The following is a 23,719-nucleotide window of genomic DNA, read 5'->3' on the forward strand; positions in this document are numbered from 1 at the left end:
TTCAAACAACCATGGTTCAAATTAAAATCATGGTCGTAAATACCTTTATGCATTGTTATATGCTACACCCACAAAAAAAGTAAGTGTTATTTGGAATGAGCTGTCAATGCCAAACTGAGTTCAAAATGAATGTGAAATCCTATTGAATCAGTCAGCTGTTCTCTTGGCTCGTCCTGGTCTGGCTAGGTGTTTGAGGTTAATTAATGATAAAAAAGTCTTAATTAATACAATTAATTAAAGAAATTGTTATGATTATTAATACTGTGAGAAATTTTCACAAACTTTATCTATCTGCTATAATTAAAAAATATCGAAGGTAATACAGCTACAGGAATACAGCTTTTAACAGCACTATTCACTTCAAATCTTTGGACAATAATATAATGAACGTTAAACAATATGTTACAGATGTATAGTAAGCAGAATGAGCAGTTCAGACGGAAAAGGGAATATTCCAGAATTAAAACGGATTAGAAACTTCAGTATAGTTGCCCATGTCGATCATGGAAAAAGTACATTAGCCGACAGACTTCTTGAAATTACCGGGGTCATAAAACCTGGAGGGGAAAACGCTCAAGTTCTTGATAAGTTACAGGTATAATTCATACATACATCTATATCCCTTGCGGGATAGACAGAGCCAACAGTTTAAAAAAACTGAAAGGCCACATTCAGCTGTTTGGCTTAGGTAATTAGAATTGAGATTCTAATAGTAATAGGTTGCCATCCATCGCCTAAATGAAGATAAGATACGGGTATAATAAGAAAAATCGTCTACAATCCATCTATAGATATTATTTTTCTGTTTTACTCAATCCAAAATAATGTGGGTTAAATGGTTTTTGTTCCCTAAATAAAATTTATTGAGCCTGACATTGTGAACTTTCTGTTTCCAGGTAGAAAAGGAAAGAGGAATAACAGTAAAAGCTGTGACAGCATCATTAAACTATACACATAAGGGGGAAACTTATCTTCTAAACCTAATTGATACTCCTGGACATGTAGATTTTTCAAATGAGGCAAGTACTCGTAAAACATGATGTTTATTTCTTTAGTTTGTTGCTTGAATTAATTGTATCCTGTACATAATTTTACTTATTTTAATTTTCCTGTACTTTAATATTAAACTCTTATTAAAAATATGATTTGTTAAGAAGATCATTTGTTAGTTCAAATCTTCTACATTTAAAAAAATAAATACAAATTACATTCACTTTGGTTTAGCCTTGATTAAGTATTTAAATAGCTCTTATACTATTCCTTAGGTTGTTCGCAGTGTAACAGCATGCCAAGGAGTCATCTTTCTAGTTGATGCAAATGAAGGTGTTCAAGCACAGACTGTAGCAGTACACTCTCTTGCCAAAAGAAATAACTTGGTCATCATACCCACATTGAACAAAGTAGATCTACCCAGAGCTGATCCCGAAAAAGTTAAGTCTCAACTTAAATCCCTTTTTGACATTGATCCTGAATTGGTGATGAGTATATCTGCCAAAAGAGGTTGGGGTGTTAAGGAACTGTTAGAAGCTGTTATTTCAAAGATTCCTCCACCTGTAGTGGATTCTGGCGGCCCATTCAAAGCTCAAATTATTGATACTTGGCATGATAAATATAGAGGGGTTTTATGTCTTGCGTACATACTTTCTGGCAAAGTGCAGATAGGTCAGCATGTAAGATGGAGGTCAGATTCAAGGCAGCACACAGTTAAGTTCTTGGCACTTCTGCGACCTGATGAGGAACCTGTTCAAGAAGCGATAGCTGGACAAGTTGTTATGGTAGGTAAGTTTTCATAGATTTAGTTTTTTGTCTATAACATGTGTCTAATGTGCTCAGTAAAAAATATTACATCTTGGTAAAACTTATTGTTATTTGGAAATTCTGTGAGTCAACATCCAAATAATTCAATTTACTGTGGCTTGTGGCTGCGCTGGGATTGAAACTTATTTCAGTATAAATATGTGGCAGTCCAAGCATAAAGGTACCACTTGGGTGGTATTGAGTTAAGGCCATATTTGGATAGTTAAATAGTTGGTTGATCATATGGAATAAAAAAAAAATTAATCATAATAACATTTCTTGGAATAAAAAAATTTCAAAGTTCACACTTACAAAAATCAAATTGTTGGGAAACAGGCATTGAAAGTTTAAGCTGTATTATCTAAAGATCTAGTTGTCAGTTACATAGATTATTATTTATTATTATAGAGCAATATGTTTAGTATAAAATCAATTAGTTAATGTTATGGAAACATTATCGAATAAAAAAATAGAAGCTTAAAACTAACTTTATAATAAGTTTAGTAAAAGGGCCCAGTTGAATACAATAAAATTTTAAACTGTAATAGCTAGAGATCTAGTTGTCAGTTACATAGATTCTTATTTATTACAATAGAACAATATGTTAAGTATAAAATCGACTAGTTATTATTATGGCAACACCATCGAATAAAAAAATAGAAGCTTAAAACTAACTTTATAATAAGTTTAGTAAAAGGGCCCAGTTGAATACAATAAAATTTTAAATTGTAATAGCTAGAGATCAAGATGTCAGTTACATAGATTCTTATTTATAATAATAGAGATATATATTAAGTATAAAATCGACTAGTTTTTATTATGGCAATACTATTGAATAAAAAAATAAAAACTTAAAACTAATTGGTAGTTATGTTAAGTTTAGGAAATGGGTCGAGTTGACCAAAATTAGGTTATATTTCGCGTACATTGTAACACACATTTATTAAGAACTAGCTGTGCCCGCGACTTCGTCCGCCTGGAATAGTTATTTTGGGCATCATATTTATTTTTGCAAACATCCTCCTCGGCTTTATCAATTATAGTCAGGCGGTCACGCGTATTAGAAAGAACGCTGGTTCGCCGTATTAAATGTTTCGCTGCAAATTGCTTATAAATAACGACTATATCTCAAAACCTATTCGTCTGATTTATATACTATAAATGGCAATTTTAGTCTACATGAAAAGCCGAAAGTTATAAACATATTTATTTGGATAAGGATTAATACTGAATTAAAGAAAATTGGTTTCAAAATAACTTATGTTTATAATGAAAAAATAATCTTAAAAAATGAACATAAAAGTGGTTATTGTAAGTAAACCTTAAGAGATAGATATATGCTCTCGCGGACTTTTTTGTGGCAAAAAATGAGTACTTCACATCTTTAGTACATTGTTTTACTATATCTTTGTTGGTTTGCGCAGCGTTCGCGTGGAAAGCTCGCAGATGGCTGACTCATTCAACTTTCACCTGCATTGTTGACATTTCCCGTAGGAAATCCGGGATAAAATGTAGCCTATAGCCTTCCTCGATAAATAGACTATCTAACAGTGAAAGAATTATTCAAATCGGTTCAGAAGTTTCTGAGATTAGCGCGTTTAAACAAACAAACAAACAAACAAACAAAACAAACTCTTCAGCTTTATAATATTAGTATAGATATACTACTCGTAGGACAATACAAAAACAGATTAAATTTACGTCAAAAGAACAAAAATTAATGAATTAAAAGTCATTAATACGACACATTACAAAAAAAAGAATTAACCTATTACAGGTTTCAAAAGTCAGAATTAAATCTCAAATATTTTCTGACCTGCGCTTTGGACAAAAATATGACCCGTTTCTTACTTGATTGAGTTTTTGACAAACTGCGCAAATGTCAGTTTTCGGTTTCTGCACAACAACATTTGGGCAAAATGTTTCCCAGATGTCGTACCAAGTACTCCTACCAACAGGAATATTATTCAGTGAAATTAGTGAATCACAATATGTTTTATAAACGTATGATTTGGTCATACTGCAAGGAAGTATTACTAGATCAGAATTATATCGGTGACCTGGTAGACGGCCAGGTAAAACTAAACCATTATCATTGGAGTACTGTTTTATATAATTAACTGCATCAGCTCTGGTTTGTAAATTATAACAATTGTAAGGAGCTTTTCGTGACTTATGGACATTTGGCGCGACACCGTTAGTCAAAAAATCTCTATTATAAAATATCGCTGTTGACAGTAGATGTCTTTGTGGTTGGTTAAACATCGACATTAGTTGTTATTTAACTCATTATCATTATAGAATTCAATTTCAATCATTCAATTTAAAGAGTGTTGATAACTGGTCCCTTTTCACTAAACATATAATTGCAATTTTCTCACGTTGTGTTCGTTATTTACAGACGATTATTATACGAAAATGTAGCCCATTGCATGTTGCATTAAAATCCATTAAAATCGCATAATGCCAATTTTCCACCTTTTTTCACAAAATCTCAAATATCTCGGAAACTAGAAAGTGCTCAGTGGGCCCTTTTCGCTTGGACGGCCACATATATCTGAGAGTGATTTAATTTGAAGTCAGTTTTCATTTTTAATACAAGTTGACATCAACATCTATAGTGGAATTCTTTATTAAATGTATCTTTTTGTTGAAAAATACAGTTTCAAAATAAAGAATGTACTTGTATGTATGGTTACATATTAGCAACAGTTATTTTTTTTTACATCTATTATGTATTTAGTTTTTATATGTCTTCTGTATAAAAATAATTTTTAAATGTATTTTTCTAAAAAAACCGACTTGGTTTTTCTGTACTAAATAAATGGACTGTAAGAGTTCTGTGCTTGTAGGTTGCGGCCCTAAAGGCGGCGGGTCGGTAGGAGATCAGCTCTTGTCCGCAGACTATGTCATGAGTGACAAGGCGACAGAAGCCGCTCCAATTCGCCATATGGTATACGCTGGCGTCTTCCCTGCAGACCAATCGCAGCATACACTGCTCAGTGATGCAATAAAGAAGTTAGCGTTAAATGACTCCGCTGTGTCTGTTACTGCTGATTCGAGGTAAATTATATTAGAGATGCTTTTTTTTAAAGTTTCAATATAGTTACAATACAACAAAAAAAAAAAATACGGAAACCGCATATGACTATTAATGTTCCATGAAAATTTTAAAAATATTCTTTGTACCTTTGCATAACAAAGAACTAAACCATTTAAAAAAGTGGTAACAAGTTACGTATGATTTAATTATGTATGTTGTACCTATTGATTATTGCAGTCCAGCATTGGGACAAGGGTGGCGCATTGGTTTCCTGGGGCTGCTCCATCTTGACGTGTTCACTCAGCGCCTGCTTCAGGAATATAAAGCTGAAGCCATCCTCACAGCGCCTTCTGTGCCTTATAAGATCAAGTAAGGAACAAAAGTTTTCTTCATAGGTCAATGTTTTTTTCTGGTTGTAAGCTAAGCTAGTCCTATTAGTATTTCCCATGTAGTTTTTGAAGTATCTGAAGGAATAGCTACGTTCATCTAGTCTAAATCTGAGATTCAAGTGTCATGAAGGTCAAACGGAAGTCGTTTTGTGTTGCCTGCAGAATCGAAAGCAGATTTAGGGTTCATCTCAAGTAGTTTCTTCCTTCAAGTGCTAGAAATTAAAGTATAGTATAAGGCTGGGTCACATCATAATTATAGAAACAGTACATTAACGTAATTGTCCATTATCACATCACTTGGCTGTGCTTTTTATGACCTTCTATTACAAACTTTATTAATATTTTTCAGAATAAAAGGTGCCAAGTTGATAAAACAACATAGAACTGATAAAATTCTTATCACGAATCCTTTAATGTTACTAGACGCAAGCAACATAGAAGAATATTATGAACCTTTTGTTATAGGTAATTATTGAATATTTTCTTTTGCCTTGTAAGTAAAATATATCACATGTGATGATGTCAATTTATCAAGAATGCCATGGCTGGACATATACCTTTGCTTCTTCCAAAGATTTTTCCTAGACCAACCGAAAGTAGACTGGGTTCGTCGCTTTTAGAGTACTCTTGACCTGATCGTTCCCCTTTCCCAACATTCTTATTTATATTTTTATGTTCTAGGTACTATAATTACCCCAGTAGAGTATATCGGTGCGGTAACAACACTATGCATCGATAGACGAGGAACTCCACTGCCTTCTAACGCTGTTGATGACAAGATGACCATGATGCAATTCATATTGCCGCTATCGGAGGTAGTGGTGGACTTCCACGATACCCTTAAAAGCATAACTTCTGGATTCGCTAGCTTCGATTACCAAGACCACGGGTTTCATCCGAGCCCATTAGTTAGGGTAAGATTTTATAATGTATGAATTGAGTTCAGTATCTAAAATGCCACGTTTGTTCAACCGTTGATGATAGATATCTTATTATAATTAGTAAAAAATTTGTAAAATGTCAAGTTTAATAACTATTTATAATTACAAGATTTTAGCGTGTTTTATATATGTATTAATTAACTTTGTATTTATTTTCATATAGATGGATATACTACTGAATGGTGTATTGGTCGATGAACTGTCCACAATAACTCATATCACCCGGGTAGATTATAATGCCAGAAGACTGACTGAGAAGTTAAAAGAAATGATCCCAAGGCAAATGGTGCAGGTAAGAATAAATATTATCATTTATTTTGCTTAGTTAGACCATAGCCATCGGAATAATATAAGACGATAGAAATGCCACATTGTATATTCTAGTTCTTATAGAAATAAGGTCTCAAAGTCTTTGCATGGCACAAATTGTTCTGCGTAGTTGTAAAGATGTCAGAATTCAGATATATCTCAGATTATGTACTTAACACAAATTATATGTAGGTATATAAATGTAACATCGTTTTTGTTTTCTTACAGGTAGCTATCCAAGCTGTAGTCGGTGGGAAAGTATTGGCAAGAGAAACTATAAAGGCATACAGAAAGGATGTTACAGCTAAATTAGTAAGTATTAAAGTAAAATTTCGGTCTAACTAAAGTTTGTAGCTTACGTAAGAATAATCATAAAAAATAACGCACACATACACCTCTGTGTTAGAATAGATATTTTTCATTTTGGTATATCTGCATTGTAGAAACAAAACACTGGCCTACTGGATTTTTAAATTATTTAAATGTAGTTTTCTACATTAGGTACACTTACATCTCACTTTTTTCAGTATGGCGGCGACGTAACTCGTAGGAAAAAGTTACTAAAACAACAAGCGGAGGGTAAAAAGAAGATGCGAAGCGTCGCAAATATTAAAATTCCACGAAACACCTTCATAGACATATTAAAAAAATAAATTGAGAATATTTAGTTGTTTTATTTGCTACGAAGATTTTATTTATAGCTATTAATAATTTATAGCTTTTTTAGTTGAATTTTATTAAAATAATCTCCGCTTACAAATGTATTTATAAGTGAACCTAGTTTAAATTTCTACGGACTTGGGAATATGGCCTAACAATCATTTTAAGATTTTTGATGTTTTTGGTTAAGCCCATAAGGGATAAGACGTGTTAATATGTTTATCAAGATTTAACATGTAAATTATGACTTAACTAATATACCTACGATTTTACATACATACATATAGTCACGTCTTTATTTCTAGCGGAGTAGACAAAGCAAAAGTTTAGCTGTATAAGTAGCGTAATACAACGCTTACAAAAAGAATCCTAAGTTTATAAGCCTTTCCCTTAGCTATTCTTTTTGATATTAGATAAGTATTAAAAGGAGCAAGTACCTTTTTGGCGTCAATTCATTGTTTAGTAATCAAAATACAATTTATAAAAATATAATAGTTTATTAAAAATGCTGATTATATGTATAATAGGGTCATTGTATGGTTAACATCACAAAATAACTACGTGTCATTTACAAAGCAAAAGGTTTAAAGATAGGTATAATTAAAATATTCCAGTTAATAGTCTAACACATACAAAGGAATGGATCCATCGATCGTTATATTAAGTAATAAAATGTTTTTTAATGTCAATAGTCCTTTCGGGACTATTGGCTGCCTTGCTCGTATGGGATAAAAAAAATTGTATCGCTTGTATTCAAGAAACCCACAAAATACGAGATCCAAATCGTGTTGTCTCAATAAATATGTGAAAGCACGATTTGGAGTCTCGAGTGAAATTGCACATTTGCTTCTCACCCTTGATGTTAAGTGAGGTGGAAAAAAATATAGCGCGGACTCCCTCGTAGCCTGTTTTTCCAACGGAACAACGAACTTTTGCTTATTTCCAAATAATACTAACCTTCATGGGAATTCTTTAGAAGTAGGTAGGTATCAATAGGTTTATGACATTTTTGCCAAAATATTTCTATTTTAATTTAACCAATTATAAGACTGGAATAAACTGGTAAAACTGTATGTTTTGTTAAAATTTCATGGTAATTTCAATGTACATATCACTGGAAACATAAAACTTTCCTTAGAAAAATATTCAACGAACGTCGAACAGCGTGTATATTAGGTACATTGAAAACAGTTCAACTCTTGAAGGAAAACCATTAAGGCTGTTCATAGCTTATTTAAAACATACATACATATATAGGTACATCTATATGTGTATAGTCACGTCTTTATCCTTTGCGGGGAAGACAGAGCCAACAGTCTTGAAGAGACTGATAAGCCACGTTCAGCTGTTTGGCTTTATGATAGAATTAAGATTTAAAAATTTATACTTATTTTAACTTTTTTGCTCAAAACAAAATGTACGTTAAATGGATATAAGGTATCTCGACCAGTCAATATTACTGACGTTATGTATGGGCATCGTAAATACTGAAATGTAATGTCCGGGATTTTGACATACCCCGAACAGCATGTATGATCATTACCTACCTACATTAGATAACTCAATGTCAATTCTAAAAGTAGGTTCAAGTAATGGAGTGCAATATTGCTGGTGCTTAACGAAAGAAAAAAATATCCTTAAGAAAAGTGATATTTAAAATATTGGCATTAAATAAACTGCTTGCATACAACTGCTATAATTTTTAATCATAGAAAAATCTTTAGGGCCTAAAATGAAAACGTAGAAGGTGCATTATTTAGTAGTTTTTAAATAATCAATCGATCAATAATATTGATTGAATATTAAACATGCTGATCAATGTTTATATTATATATTTTTTTATAATTCTCTTTGATAATTTGGTTGCTCGAGCGAGATTTTTTTTTATATAGTCAGGATATGTTCGGTTTGTTAATGAAATACTGAATACTGATATATAATAGTTTGATTATAGTGAAATTTTTGTTAATATATTCTTTGGCTTTTTCGTCAACAGATTAGTATTATTTTTTTCTTCCATTCAATATTTTTCATTTATTTCTCTGGATTAACTAATATGGTCAATATAAGTTAAATATAAAGACTGCTATGATATGAGTGCTTTCACACTAAGCTGTATGTAAGTGAGGCGTAAATGAGTAGGTACCTACATATAGTTGATTGCCATGAAATATCTGAACTACAACAACATTTTATCGATTGAAATAATAACAAAACATTAATTCCACAAAAATTTCAAAGGCTGTTTTCTCAAAACCTACTAAAATATAACAAGATACACATTTACCTTGGCTATTTATTAGTTTTAGTAATAGTGCACCATTCTAAAAAGAAATACTTCAAAATATTGTCTATGCTACTAACAAATGGGACGATTTTGTCCCTGTTGTCCTATTGGGTAAGTGAAACTTACAAAATCATCTCAGTTAATCTTACAAATATTATCTTCATCTGATATAATTTTGTTTAACAGTTTTATACATTTCATCTCCTTTGTCAGTTTATCCCATTTATTTGGCTTTAATGACATTTTACCACCCATAATATCATAACAAACTAAACTCAAACAAGGATCTTAATCCTCGCGTATAATATACAATTCAGTCATACTGATAAAGAAAATGAAAATTTAGAGATCGCTTAAAACTTATGACTTATTTCACAACTATATTTTGCTTTTCCTTCTTGTTACATTTTTTTTTTACAAAATGAAATATTTATTTCATTATAAAAAATTTGATTTCAATCATGAAGATTAATAGATTCTCACTAGTCTCATGCCTCTGTTTAAGAGGCTTTCGTCTATCAATATTTCTGCAATAAACTAACAAAGAGTGAAATAAAGCTAGAACTCTAACGCAGCAAGTAAATAAATTTCTCCATAAGTTCTCACTCTACATACAATACATAAAATATTTAATGTCTTATACAGAAAAAACAATTTAAAATGACAAAACAATTGCTGCATATGAGTGAGAAGTTCAGCGAGCTTTAACAAAAAGTGCCAATTCATTCAGAGTAATCAACACATACTAGACAAGTTCTCTAAACCATCAATCTAAATAAGTTTATAATTTATCTGTCTTCAGATGTTTCCAGGAACTGTGCATAAACATCCCTAGTGCATTCTCCTTTTTCGTTGAATTTATACTTGTAGTAAGAACCATCAGCACAGATAACTGAAACAAAGAATTGTAAATGTGATCACATACATATGGTCAAGAATCACAAGTTTGGAAGCCTTTCCCTTAGTTGCCTTTCACTTATATTTATATGTTATAGGTATAATGCTGTCGTATAATGAATTTTAAATTTCGTAACTTATTTGCAGGCAAACTCATGCCTTGAGTTCATTCAAATGTCGAAAATTTTTTTTAGTGAACCGATTTTGATGGAACTGATGGAACTTTTTCTGAGTTAAAACAATGCAACTGGTGAAAATTTGAAGTAAATCTGTTCAGTACTTTCGGAGATAATCGTGATCATACATACAGACAAACAGACAAGAAATTAAAAAAAAATATTTTTGCTTTCTATTATTCATTCTAAGTGTCCCTCTATCCATTTCAGCCAAAAATACTCAATGTACAGACAAAATATTTTTACTATTTTATTATATGTATAGATATGTGTAGATATTAATTAGGGTTTTATGCTTCACTTCACACACTGCACTAATTATTATATAATATCTATATATTATATGTATGTAGTCTAATTTCGACACCACCGCAACGACCTCGATGGTCCAGTGGTTAGCGCGTGAGACTGTCAACTTGGCGGACCGAGTTCGAGTCCTAACAAAAACAAGATATTATTTTTTATTAAAAAATTTTTTTTTTGTGTTTGAGTATTTTATTTAAAAAAAACTGAAAATCAAAATACTACATATAATTAAACGGTAAAAATATTTTGTCTGTAAGTACATAAGACTTAGAGCGAAATAAAACGCGAAGCTCAAGACCGAGCGGGATGGCGACGCACTGTGGATGCCCTCTGCCCCAGCTAGGGGACATAGGACCTTAAGTCAAGTACATTTAATATTTTGACTGAAACAACGAGATTTTTTTTTACATTTTTTGTCTGTCTATCTGTATCTCACTGTATGATTAAGATTCAACTCGAACTTTACGCGGACGAAGTCGCGGGCAACAGATAGTTTTATTATAAGATCAAAAACAACAGCTTTTCGAGATAAGGTAGATGCCCTTGCGCTTTATTTGGCCCTTCTTGGCAGGGACTGTGCCTCCTGATGCAGCTTATTAATGAAAAAAAAAATTTGTGATATCCAAGCAACACATTTCAAAGTGAACTTACCAATAATGGAACTTTTATCAACACCAAACGCACAGATGCAAGGTGGTCCGTTTGGAATAGTGAACTTGCAGAAGCTCCAGTTACTAGAGAAGTACTTTGGTAAAAAATTTACGGTTGCCAAGGTTGACTGCTTGTTCAATTTTTCATCTTCGAGGCTAAACACATGCACAGTGCCATGATCGGATGTAACACAAAGATTGGTGCTTGTGTGATTGAAGTTTATGCAGTAGATAGTTGCCTGCAATGCAGAAAAAATATAATTGACATTTTATTGTTTTAATTTAAACTCACCTTTTGCTTGATAGGAGTTTTAAGGCACACCTTGTTGTAAGTTGCTATAAGTTAATTATTATTAATATTAAAAGTGATATTTCAATAATTTAAAACTGGTAAGGTATAACAATTATTATTTTTCAAAGTGATACTGTTTTCAACCTTTAAATTGTAAGATCATATTATCTTTTCCAAAATTAAAAAAGTAAAAGCTTATCCAACTGTTCTATGCTCTCATTTAAGCAGTCAAATTTACAGTCTGTTAATTTGAACTAGATATAAATATGACAAATACAAACAAAATAAGTGGGTAAAATATTAATATAAATAAATTGTAACAAAATAATAAAATATTGATGAACCTAAATGCCAATGGCATTGCCTTGAAACAGTATACAGAGTTATTTTCTTAGAATTAGCAAATTTTAAGCAAAAAATGTTTACATTAAAATATTTTTTTTTTACCTGATGTGCACCCCGCCTCAGTTCAGCTAGTTTTTGTCCAGTAACTGTATCAAACACCCTTATAAGTGTCCCTTTAGTTGATGCTGTGGCAAGTCTAGTTCCACCAACATTCAGTGCTAGGCAACTGAGTGGGGCTTCATGGGCAGTTATCAGATGACCCTCTGGTGCCGAGCTGGTACTCGCATGACTATTCAGTTCCACCAACTATAATAAAATTAATTATCATACTCATAAACCTAATGATTCATTATAAATTTTCACTTTCACTAAAAAGAAGTATTTTTACTGTAGTAAGTAATTACTGTAGTAAGTAAGCAGTTAAAACAAGTACAGTGTAAACTCTATATAACGACACTGAAGGGACTTAGCATTTTATGGCGTTATAGAGAGTGGTCGTTAAATGGAGAGGAAAAAAAAATCAGAATTAGAAAAAGAAAAAGTTTATTTCAGTCTAGTGTTAGTAGTTATGTGCATAAAAAGAATCGATTTTCTTTTACTAGCCATGTTTACAGTTTTAAAGTTTGTGAGCAACTAAGAATATGATAACGTTGTAGTCCATGACTCCTACTTATTAGTCATGGTCTACATGTGCAAGCAATCCCAATTTGTAAACAAAAGAATGAATTTCTTAAAAAGCTCCGTATGAATGATGCCGACAATCGAGTTGTTAGGCTAGGATAATAAAGCGACAAAAAAACTTACACAGGTGCACAGTTTTTACTAATTTTAGCAACTTAAAAGTTACTTTTTATTACTCAATTGTGTCGTTATATAGAGTGGGTGTAATGCTATGTAGAGTGTATCATTGTATGGAATACAAGCTAAACCAACCAAAGCCAATTGATTTCAACGCTTTAGAGAGTTTGTTGTTAAATCGAGTGACGTTACATGGAGTTTACACTGTATATGAAAATTGTGAATTGACTTGTTAAATATTAATTAAAAGCAGTTGCCTTGTTTCTCTTTAATTTTTATCATTAAGAAGTTTAATTATACAACAACACTTTCAATTAAAATACTCATCAACTTTACCTGCACATGTCCTGTCTTCCTGCTAGGATATGCTAATAATGCATTATTGCTATTGGGACAAACAACACAAAGTCCGCGCGGATTTGTGCTGGTTTCAAACACATTCAGTAACTGCGGTTGTGCAGTAAATGTGTAAACTTTAATCAGGTTTTCTACAAAAGTAAATATTATTAATGAATTTTCTTCTACCAATAAAGCAATAGAATGTCAACGTTTGAGTTAAATCATAACTTGTAGTAGGTAATCAATCTTTACTTACCCAAAACAACCACAATTCTATCTCTTCTAAGTTTCACAGCTTTCACATGACTGTTGAAATCAAGTGAAATAGCGGAATCCTTTTTTAAATCATCCCATATTATGACCCTATTTGGTGGATATACTGGGGTTTTTCCACCACCAACGAGGGCCATGTAATTACATCGAAAAAGCATTTCTACATAAGATAATCCTCCCTCAGCGAAATTTTGGCGTTCTTTTTCCTTAAGTGGGTCACTATTAAACACTCTAAATCCATTCTCCGTTCCGCACGCAAAGCAGCCTAAAAATTGTTGCGATGTAGTGAATAGATAGCAGTAAATAATTTTAACGAAAGTAAAACAAAACAATGCACCTTCACCTTGCACTACTTACCCTGATCCTGGTTAAAACCGACATATAATAAACCATTTCCGAAATTGTTCTCTTCTGATAAATCCATGCTTAAAAATTTTTGCTTGAAAATTATGAAACAAACATGTATACACTAGAAAACAATTTTATCAAATTATTTTTACTTCACCATCGTCGCACGAACTTGCGGCAACTTGACAATTTGATTTGTTTGACATTTTGACTGACACAATGTCTAATGACTAATGTAATATTATCTTCACAGATTTCATTCAACATTCTATCAAGAACAAAAAACTAAAAATATTTTTTTTTATTTCTCTACGGTACGGTTTTTAGTACTTAATAGAGGTAAACAATCTTGATACAATATTATAACTATGATATTTTAAAAATAATGTTGTGTTTATTGTTACTGTCATACTTGTGTATAAAGTTAAAACACAATGTATTTCGTTTTGCGTTATTATTACATGAGTACCTACGTAATTTTATCGAATAATACATTTCCGAATATGTAATTTATTTTGTAATTGTAATTTAATATTATTGTTAATCGCAAAACTAACTCAAATGGAAATGTGTTTCTTCATTTTGTTTGTTCTTCTCATGAAACAAATAATATATAGTATAGCTTTTTTTTGTGCCTGAGGAACATCGAAGGACCGACCGACTTAGGGTCGGTCGCAGACACGACGGTTATAATGATCGAACAAAGCCATGACAACATGCAGTGCAGACGACTAGTGAGTGAGTCACTAGTAGTAGTATTGACGATTGCTTACGACATGGTAACGACCGATCGACGATGGACGTTGCTGTCACTGACGTGTATGGATACCATTATACAAAATGTATGAAACAATATAATTTTTCACTGATACTGAACGTCGGCCGAACGACCTTTAATCGGTATATAAAATGCATACATACATATAGTCACGTCTATATCCCTTGCGGGCTAGACAGAGCCAACAGTCTTGAAAAGACTGATAGGCCACGTTCAGCTATTTGGCTTTTAGATAGAATTAAGATTCAAATAGTGATAGGTTGCCAGCCCATCGCTTAAAAGAAGAATCCCAAGTTTATAAGCCTATCCCTTAGTCGCCTTTTACGACATCCATGGGAACGAGATGGAGTGGTCCTATTCCTTTTCTTATATTAGTGCCGAGAACCACACAGTACCTATATAAAATGCTTGCCTTTAATCGGTATTTTAAAGGCTTCCTTTTAATCGGTGTTTAAGAATTGCCAAAAACAAGAGCTAAAATTTTTACCAACTAGGTAAAATGTGTAAAATTTATCTCAAGAATTTATAGAAATTTGAGTCTTTAAAAAAGTGCCAGATTAAGCGCTGAAACGCAAAAATATACAGGTTAATTTTTCCCTTGATTTTATTAAAAATATTTCTTGGCTAATCTGCCTTCTAGTCAAACTTAATTGAAGCTTTTTGCATTAGAGGCAGTTGGCAACACTAGAGTTAAGGTTGGCGTTGCGGCTTTTTTTAGGTTTATTATTCGATTCGTAGGTTCACTTCATTCATTTGTGTTTTTGTTAATAATGCAAGTTTTATAATTTTTACAAACTCTAATCGTTTGTATCCAGTAAGAATGTGGTATTTAACATCTGATAATGATTCAAGGGTTATATATGTATTGCCTTTTAAACAAATAATTATAGGTAGAAGTGTGGATGGTCAGATGTGCAATTTTGCGATTCCTGATGATGCATCGATTAGTAGAAAGCATGCTACACTAGATAATGGAGGAAATCATCTGATACTTCACGATTTGGGATCAAGATATGGTACGTTTGTCAATAATTCTACCAGTAAAATAGACAGTAACGTGCCCATACAACTGAAAGCGAAAGACGTTATCAAACTTGGAAAATTAAACAGCTTATGGACTGTTAAATCAGCAAATCTCGTTACTTGCACGTCTACATTAAAAGGAGAAAGTCTACAAAACCTAAAGTCATGCTTGAATAAGATTGGTGGAATATTAAAAAATGAATGGGATGATTTTTGTTATTATCTCACCATGCCAGCTATAACCTTGACTATCAAAGTTGTTTTGGCGCTTGTACAGGGATCGCACATAGTCACGACAGAATTTTGGAGCCATTGCATAGCAGCTGTAGATGCAAATCAACCTTTACCAGATCCTAAAAACTACACCCCCAATATTGTTGAATCTACTCTCAATAAAGAAATAGTGTCATTTAATCCTGATATACGAAGACGATCTTTATTTAGCAATAAAAAAATAGTTTTCTTTTCAAAAAAGCAATTTGAAATGTATAAATCAGTGCTTACTAAAAGCTGTGGTACTCCTATGCTATTGAGTGAATGTAAAATGACTAAGTCCATGTTATGTGAGCAGGATGTGATTGTAATTCAGTATAACATCACTAATACTGAATCACAAATAGTGGCAAACCAAGTTAATGAAATTGTTAATTATTTGAAGAATAATAACAAGAGAGTGATTGCTGATGCAGAAATAGGCCTGGCTGTTTTGTTTTGCAACACTGAAAAATACTGTAATCCTAATTTTAATTTTACCTCTGAAGTTATGAAACAAACTCCCAAACAAGAAAAAATGCCGACAAATGTTTTGGTCCAAGAGTCACAAGAAACTCACTGTGTGTCTAAAAAAGAAAATGTTGTCATAAATGAAAGCCTTACATCAGAAAATGTAGATGAAAACAATACATCTAACAATTTATTCAAAAGAAAGCACAGTAATGATGTTACCGAAAATGCTCATAAGAAATTTGCTTCAGAGCAAGGATCACTGCTTAACAATAAGAATAATAAAAGGAAAAATGAAGATATTAATGATGAGCAACCAAACAAGAAGATGACAGGGGCTTCCCAAATTGATGATGAAATCTTTAATTTTATTAGCCCCTCTACAAATAAGACTGTCAATCGAGATAATGGAGTAGGAAAGAAATTAAATCTAATGAAGCCACAGAAAAGAAAGCAAGATGCCGAACCTGGTGAAGATGATGAAGACAATATATTTAATTTTGTTCATGATAAAACAAAATCCAATGAAGATTCAACTAACAATATCTTTAACATGAAAAAAAAATCTCGTATGGAGATCAATGATGAAATTGCTGAGGAAGAATCCATAGTAATTAAAAAAGAAGTTGAGGAAAAGATTGATATTTCTGCATTAAGAGGCCGTAGGTTGGAAGAATTAATGAAGTTGAATTTGGAATTAAATGGCAATCCTGTTCACAAAATAAAAAAAGAGCAAGATGATGATTTGGACAGTAGAATGAATAAGTTGGATTTGGGCACTACAATAGTAATCATTAATAATGACTTGATTGTTAAAAAGGAGCCCTTGTTGATTGAATCTGAAAGAAATACTGCAGGAAAGAATTTTAAGAAATTTAAGAAAGTATGGCCTTTGAAAATGCAAGTGTCTGTTATTTCAACATCTAAATCAGATGATCACATAAATCAACAAATCTCTGGAAGAGATGAATCATGTTCTCAGGTGTACTGAATAAATATGTTCATGTTAATATCACACTCAACAAATTGAATACAATTAGGTGTAATTGCCAGTATACTTTCAAAACTACATTTCATGTTATGAATAAAATAAAGATTATCTTACATAATAGATATTTTTTTATTGAAATCAGAAACACATTTTTTAATTATATCACATAGTCATTCTTCTTCTGCTTCGGACTCTGTCATGTTGTCTTTTTCACTTTCCTCTCCTGAGTTATTAGACCTGTAATTTTTATTATTATAAAATACATGTTGTATGAAAAATTTATAACAGGTGTTAGGAAAACATGAAAAAACTACAATATAAAGATATTGCAAGCAAGAGTTGTAACTCTAATTGTTGTTTGTAGTACTACTAATGTTGTCAAGGGATATGTCTTATCTTCCCTCTATATATGTATACCTCTTGAGGTTAATCAAAATCTATGTCAAATTATAGCTCAATTATTAGTAGATTTGAACTTGAGTCAGATCCATAAATACCTATGATAAAAGTTACATTCACACATCACATCTTTTACAGGGTAGATACAAGAATTAAATAAAAGTTTGTTTTTGCTTACTCATTCCCATCTTTTGATTTAATCACATGTACAGTGCCATCAGGAGCGACTCTAACTCTACTGCCAGGAATTGTTGAGAGTTCATCTTCTACCTCTGAGAAATGTTTGGGCTTTTTGTGTACCAGTCTTGGTGGGTTTACTGAATTTGATGATCCTGCAATGCAAAAATAGTACATTCAGTGAACCTGAAACACTAAGGGAAACAATAGACACTGTATTATTATTGTAATAAGAAAACAATTACTTACTCAGGGTTACATACAGGGGTATGGACAGGGATAAGGGCAACTTCAAAGAGAGTGAACGTATATTTGCTTCACCGCCAGGGTATTTTTCTCGCAGACTATTTACCAACGACATAACATTCTCCTTTAGTTCATTTTGTGGCATGCCTGTGTGTCCTACCACAATAGTAGATGTATGTCCTTCATTCATACGTAGCATAACAGACCGCAAGCCAATATCGATGTCCTTCTTTATATCTCCTTTTCCATTAATTCTGACTGGTATCAGCATGTTATGTTTTTTGAAAAACATTTTCCCCAATACATGAGATACATGGTTGAGGACCCGGGTATCCACCATAAGAAAGTCGTGTTGAGTCATCAGTCTGCGTTTTAACTCAAACTGGTCATATTCAACTCTCAGTTGTCTCATAGGTAGTATTGTTTTAACCTGTAACCATTAAAGTTTCTGGTAAAGGGTCAGGTCAAAAGTTCCCGAAACCGCTGAGCTTGTATGAAGAGAGTTATGAATGTGGATGAAGTGAAGGAAGTATGCAGAGATCGTGGCAAGTGGAAAGAGGTAGTCTCTGCCTACCCCTCCGGGAAAGAGGCGTGATTTTATGTTATGTTATGTAACCATTAATGTTTTTGATTCAGAAATTATGAAGCCATATCCATTCTTGCACACAAATATCTTAAAGTGAATTATTTGTATTTCGTTTGTGACAAATAAAACCCAATTGGCATTAAAAAGTTCTAAGCTAAAACAGGAATGTTAAATTGAAGGTTCCTCATCTCTAGTAATGACATTTTTGTTAATAGTAAGAATTTGGATACATACAGCAGTAACGTTTGCTTTCTTCAATATTTCTTCCCAATGATCTATTGTAGGTTCATGATCAGGCTTTTTGCCTTTTTTCAAGTCAGGAACTATCAAGCATACTTCACCAGTTGATGCAGCAGTACTGTGAGGAAGCACACTAAAAATAAAACCATAAAATATATTAATTCATCAGGACTATGATTGAATGAAAGTGAAGGAAACTAAGCATATTGAATATGTACATACATTTTGATATTTCCTCTGGTATTCTGAATTTTGATGCACTTGATTTCAGCAAATATTTGCGTTTCTTCATTAAATAGTGTATTCTTATTTTTAGTGGCGGCAGACAATTTGTCTAAAGCTTGTAAACACTGTTCTGCCAACTTGTCAGAGATGTATTTAGACGGCATAACGAATTTCACTTTTTTTTCAACAAGTTTAGGTTCATTTTCTGATTTCTTGATATCCACAATTCTTTGTTGAATTTTCGTTTGTTGTGGCAAGGGTATTATTTTCTTTTTAGGGATGAGTGGGGTTTTCTTTGGTTTACTAATTTTATTTTTTTTCATCTTCTCAGAATGCATTTTAGGTAAAGGTTGCTTTACAGAAACCATTCTACGTCTTATCTGATTTAACGATATGGTCAGAAATAACCTAATTTAATAAGAAAAAAACAGTAATTAAAAAATGTTTTAGGTTACCGCTGCACGTGAATTGCTCTATCGCCTCTACTCTATCTATATATCTGTCATTCAGTAGCACTGATGTTAGGATTGTCAATTCTAGTGTCATATTATCTTTTTTTTTTAACTATCTCACCAATGTAAGGCAAAGGACGTAATCATACATCAATGTCTTAGATAATGATTTTTAAATTTTTAAAAAAGTAAATAAAATTATCAATGAAAAAAATAGTGCAGTGTTTTTCTCGGCACCAATACAAAAATGAATAGGACATGACAAATAAAACAATTAGTCATGACGTCAATAATTACTAAGTACCTAGCTACCCATACTTATACCTACTCCAAGTTTAAAACAGTTAATATAAAATCTGATCGTTCGGTTTACACATCGAAGTACCCAGGTTCGATCCTTAGTAAAAGATAGTTTATTTATGTTTTTACTATTTATAAGAGCGAAATATTCTGTTCAGCAAGCACCGCTCGGTTACCCAGGTACTTATATTTTTAATGTGTTTCCGTCTAACGGTGAGAGAAAACATGAAAAAACCTTGCAAAGGTTGCGGATGTCAGACGGAAGTCGTTTCGTGTAAAAACCTGACTTACCTAGTCCAGGATCCATGATGAAAGGCATACCCCGGGCTCCTCCCCAGAGCGGTGAGGATCCAACCGGGAATAAAGCCAGGAGGAAGAAGATTATATTTTAAATGTCAAAAGAAAATAAACCTGATACCAAAAACAAAAATTGTTTATACCTCACAAAATAAATGTATAATATCATGTAAGTATATTTCAATCTTAGTTAATAAGTACCAACCCATAATTCAATTGTTAACGGTTTAAAAGCGGAACTATACAATTAAAGAGGCGTGATATTCCAGCGAGAACTGGCAAAGTTCCAGAAAAGAGCACCTGTGCGCGAGGAAATGCATTTGCGGGCTATTCTAATGCCTTCAGAGTTCCGGGGCGTATTAACCTATCGCGAACTGATATAACTTACTGAGTTTATTTAGATCTCAGATCAAGATAGATAGCGAATGAAGTGTTTAGTCTTTTATTCTGCATGTGTCCTGCCGTTAATTTCGATAACATCTGGAGAAAAGTACGGGGACCGCCTTTTGACCAAGATCTTGGATTGATCTTGAGTCAGGACTCCCAACTACCTCACTAGGGGCACTTCCCGACCCTGGGATGGAAAGGGCGGCCAGCAACTTACTGGTCGCCCATTACAGTTTTATACAGCTTTATACACATACTAATATAGACGACATAGATAGTTCAATTTCCATATTAAATCACAATTTAAACACTATACTAGGGTGGTCTAAAAACTTTGGGATTCACGTTAATGTAAAAAAGTGTCAGGCGGTTGTAGTGGGAAGTGCCTATCAAATAAATAATTTAGACCTCAATAGTACGCCGCCTCTGATGTTCGACAGCACTCCGATACCTTTTAGTCCGACTGTCAAAGACTTCGGTCTTCTTATTGATTCAAACCTTTGCTGGAACCCATATGTCGTTGAGCTCAGTCGAAAGGTCTACGGGTCCCTACATTACCTGCAACGTCTTAAACATTTTCTTCCCATCAAAACTAAGGTAATGCTGGCGCAAGCACTTGTTATACCCATTATTGATTATGCTGATGTGTGTTGTTTGGATCTAACTGAAGAACAACTTAATAAGCTTGAACGTCTTCTCAATAACTGCATCAGATTTATTTTCTGTCTTCGTAAGTATGACCATGTCTCTGAATTCCGTTCTCAGCTTAAGTGGCTGCCCATCCGACAACGTAGGAATCTTCATATTCTTTGTCAACTTTATAATATTCTTAATAATCCTCTAGCTCCAGATTATCTTAGATCCGAATTTCAACTTTTAAGTTCCACTCATGAAAGAATCCTACGTTCCTCTAACAGGTTGACCCTTGCAACACCTTTTCACCGTACAGGTTTCTATTCAAATTCGTTCGCTGCTACAGCTGTCAGACTTTGGAATGCACTTCCCTATTCCGTTCAAGCTTCTCTGAGCCGCGCCAGTTTTAAGTCGCACGTGGTCCAGTTGTTTCTGACTCAGTCATGAGAGAGTAAATAATCTCTGTATGTAATCTGCTGCAAATATATATATGTATATATATATTTATATATGTATGTATGTGTAGTGTAGTTTATGGGTATATACATATATGTATATATTAAGTATAGGTTTATAGTATAAATGGTATAGTAAGTATGTTTATTATAAATTTTTATTATCACCCACACAAAGGTTCTCTGCTTAACTCAATGGTAGACTGTTAGATAATGCTATTAGCATTAAGTCCGCCTATTGTACTTTACAAATTGTAATTGTTACAATAAAGAATAAATAAATAAATACAGCAAGATTCCCGGCACAGAAGCGCCGGGCACCCAGAGGGTATCGTGGTGAAATGCCTGCGATCCCATGATGCCCTCAAAATGGAAAGAAGGGCGAACGGAGGGGTTTTAGTGGGTAGGCTGGTATACTAGGTGCTAGGAGTCCCACACTTTCCCGGGTGAAGACCCGGGGGGTTGTCCGTAAAAAGGATTTCCCCATCGAAAACAAAAAAAAGGACTCCCAACTAACCTGCGTAACCTTCGCAGAGGAACTTTACACATATTGGATCATGGTAAAAGCTGCACTGCTAAATTAATGTGCCTATTCCCTAAGTCGCCTTATACTACATTTATGAAAATAGATTGGGTAGTCCTGTTCTAAAGTCCCGGGAACCCTACGGCACAAGGAAAAAACCAATTGGAGTTTTTAGTATTACGGAAGTATGTAAAATATTTTTTAGTTCATACTTATTTTCTTTTAATTGTAACTTGCGTCGTGTGCTTTTGAAGAGTGGAAAAGTGGAATAACCATTGATTATGTACTCGTCTGTCTTACAATACAAAAAGTAGGTACCTATGGACGAGTGATACCCCTTTGCTTTTTTTCAAAGTTCAAAGTGATTGGAACTGAGGTCAATAATAATTGATATCTGGTTTATTAAGTTAACTTTTTACGAGTTTATTTTACTTTAAATATAAAAAGTAAGTTGGTTGCATTAAATAAATAAGCAATAAATATTTATTAGAAATTAATAACCTTTATTTCAAAGTTTAATCCGTTAGACCATACCTATAGTAGACCATATCTAGTAAAAATATATTACTTCGTAAAAATGTTTTGCAACTCTTGTTTCTATTTGAAGAACTCTCAGAGCAAACATAAATTTGTATCCAGGGTATCAAAAGTTGGTTACGCGAGTTTTATTATGAACCGTAAAAATAAGTACTTACATATATCATCTTAAATTATGAGCTTACCGTACGTAACACGAAGACTGTGTTTATTTGTACTGTAGGTTAATTTGTGCATTTTCTAAACTAAAAATGTTTGTTTTCTCTTATTGAAAAAGTACATACATACATATAATCACGTCTATATCCCTTACGGGGTAGGCAGAGCAAACAGTATTGAAAAGACTGACCGTTCAGCTATTTGGCTTTAAGATAGAATTGAGATTCAAATAGTGACAAGAAGAATCCCAAGTTTATAAGCCTGCCCCTTAGTCGCCTTTTACTACATCCATGGGAGAGAAATTTAGTGGTCCTAATCTTTTTTCTATTGGTGCCGGGTACCACACGGCAAAATGCAATTGAAAAAGTATCGGTTAACAATTAAACTTATATACATATATAAATAATATAAAATTTAAAAAGAGTTACTGTTACATGGCCTTGGTAGGTTTTGAATCGATGCTATCACGCTGGCTTATCCGTTTTAGCACCGTCGTACTTCGACACAAACGCTACCGAATGGATCTATAGATAATTCGAACTCTTTTACACAAGAATAAATAAACGGGATTAAACTTTAGAGTAGTTAATACAGCAGAACAACACATGACACAACAATTTACAAGCGAGAAAAGTCGCTAGCGGAAGCTAGTTTATGTATATTTGGAGAATAGGCTAGCAGTGTAGTCGACCTCTCGAAAGCTCATCCGACGATTTGTGAAATTGGTGATCAAAAAAG

The 23,719-nt window shown here is 33.0% G+C and overlaps 4 protein-coding genes across 4 annotated transcripts; 2 read left to right on the forward strand and 2 right to left on the reverse strand.

Annotated features, from left to right (window-relative positions):
• Positions 1–147: 147 nt before the first annotated feature.
• On the forward strand, positions 148–7,136 carry LOC106142461 (translation factor GUF1 homolog, mitochondrial). Its single transcript, XM_013344220.2, has 11 exons — positions 148–316; positions 409–595; positions 897–1,019; positions 1,266–1,779; positions 4,650–4,860; positions 5,078–5,209; positions 5,579–5,694; positions 5,911–6,143; positions 6,334–6,462; positions 6,708–6,791; positions 7,007–7,136. Exons 1-11 carry the CDS (start codon positions 249–251, stop codon positions 7,130–7,132), a joined length of 1,923 nt encoding a protein of 640 aa, XP_013199674.2. The 5' UTR covers positions 148–248; the 3' UTR covers positions 7,133–7,136.
• Positions 7,137–8,603: 1,467 nt separating this feature from the next.
• On the reverse strand, positions 8,604–14,077 carry LOC106142462 (WD repeat domain phosphoinositide-interacting protein 3). The gene is made up of 6 exons (XM_013344221.2): positions 13,860–14,077; positions 13,486–13,767; positions 13,227–13,378; positions 12,195–12,398; positions 11,457–11,694; positions 8,604–10,318 (listed from the first exon to the last, which is right to left on the reverse strand). Exons 1-6 carry the CDS (start codon positions 13,924–13,926, stop codon positions 10,215–10,217), a joined length of 1,047 nt encoding a protein of 348 aa, XP_013199675.1. The 5' UTR covers positions 13,927–14,077; the 3' UTR covers positions 8,604–10,214.
• A 1,231-nt stretch (positions 14,078–15,308) lies between these two features.
• On the forward strand, positions 15,309–17,483 carry LOC106142677 (nibrin). The gene has a single exon (XM_013344536.2). It carries the CDS (start codon positions 15,449–15,451, stop codon positions 17,363–17,365), a length of 1,917 nt encoding a protein of 638 aa, XP_013199990.2. The 5' UTR covers positions 15,309–15,448; the 3' UTR covers positions 17,366–17,483.
• Positions 17,475–19,734, reverse strand: LOC106142678 (ribosomal L1 domain-containing protein CG13096). Its single transcript, XM_013344537.2, has 5 exons — positions 19,236–19,734; positions 19,008–19,146; positions 18,191–18,617; positions 17,943–18,096; positions 17,475–17,602 (listed from the first exon to the last, which is right to left on the reverse strand). The coding sequence occupies exons 1-5, from the start codon at positions 19,604–19,606 to the stop codon at positions 17,536–17,538; spliced, it is 1,158 nt and encodes a 385-aa protein (XP_013199991.2). The 5' UTR covers positions 19,607–19,734; the 3' UTR covers positions 17,475–17,535.
• Positions 19,735–23,719: the final 3,985 nt, after the last annotated feature.

Source organism: Amyelois transitella, chromosome 12 (genome assembly GCF_032362555.1).
Source record: "Amyelois transitella isolate CPQ chromosome 12, ilAmyTran1.1, whole genome shotgun sequence".
In the NCBI taxonomy this organism is placed as follows: domain Eukaryota; kingdom Metazoa; phylum Arthropoda; class Insecta; order Lepidoptera; family Pyralidae; genus Amyelois; species Amyelois transitella.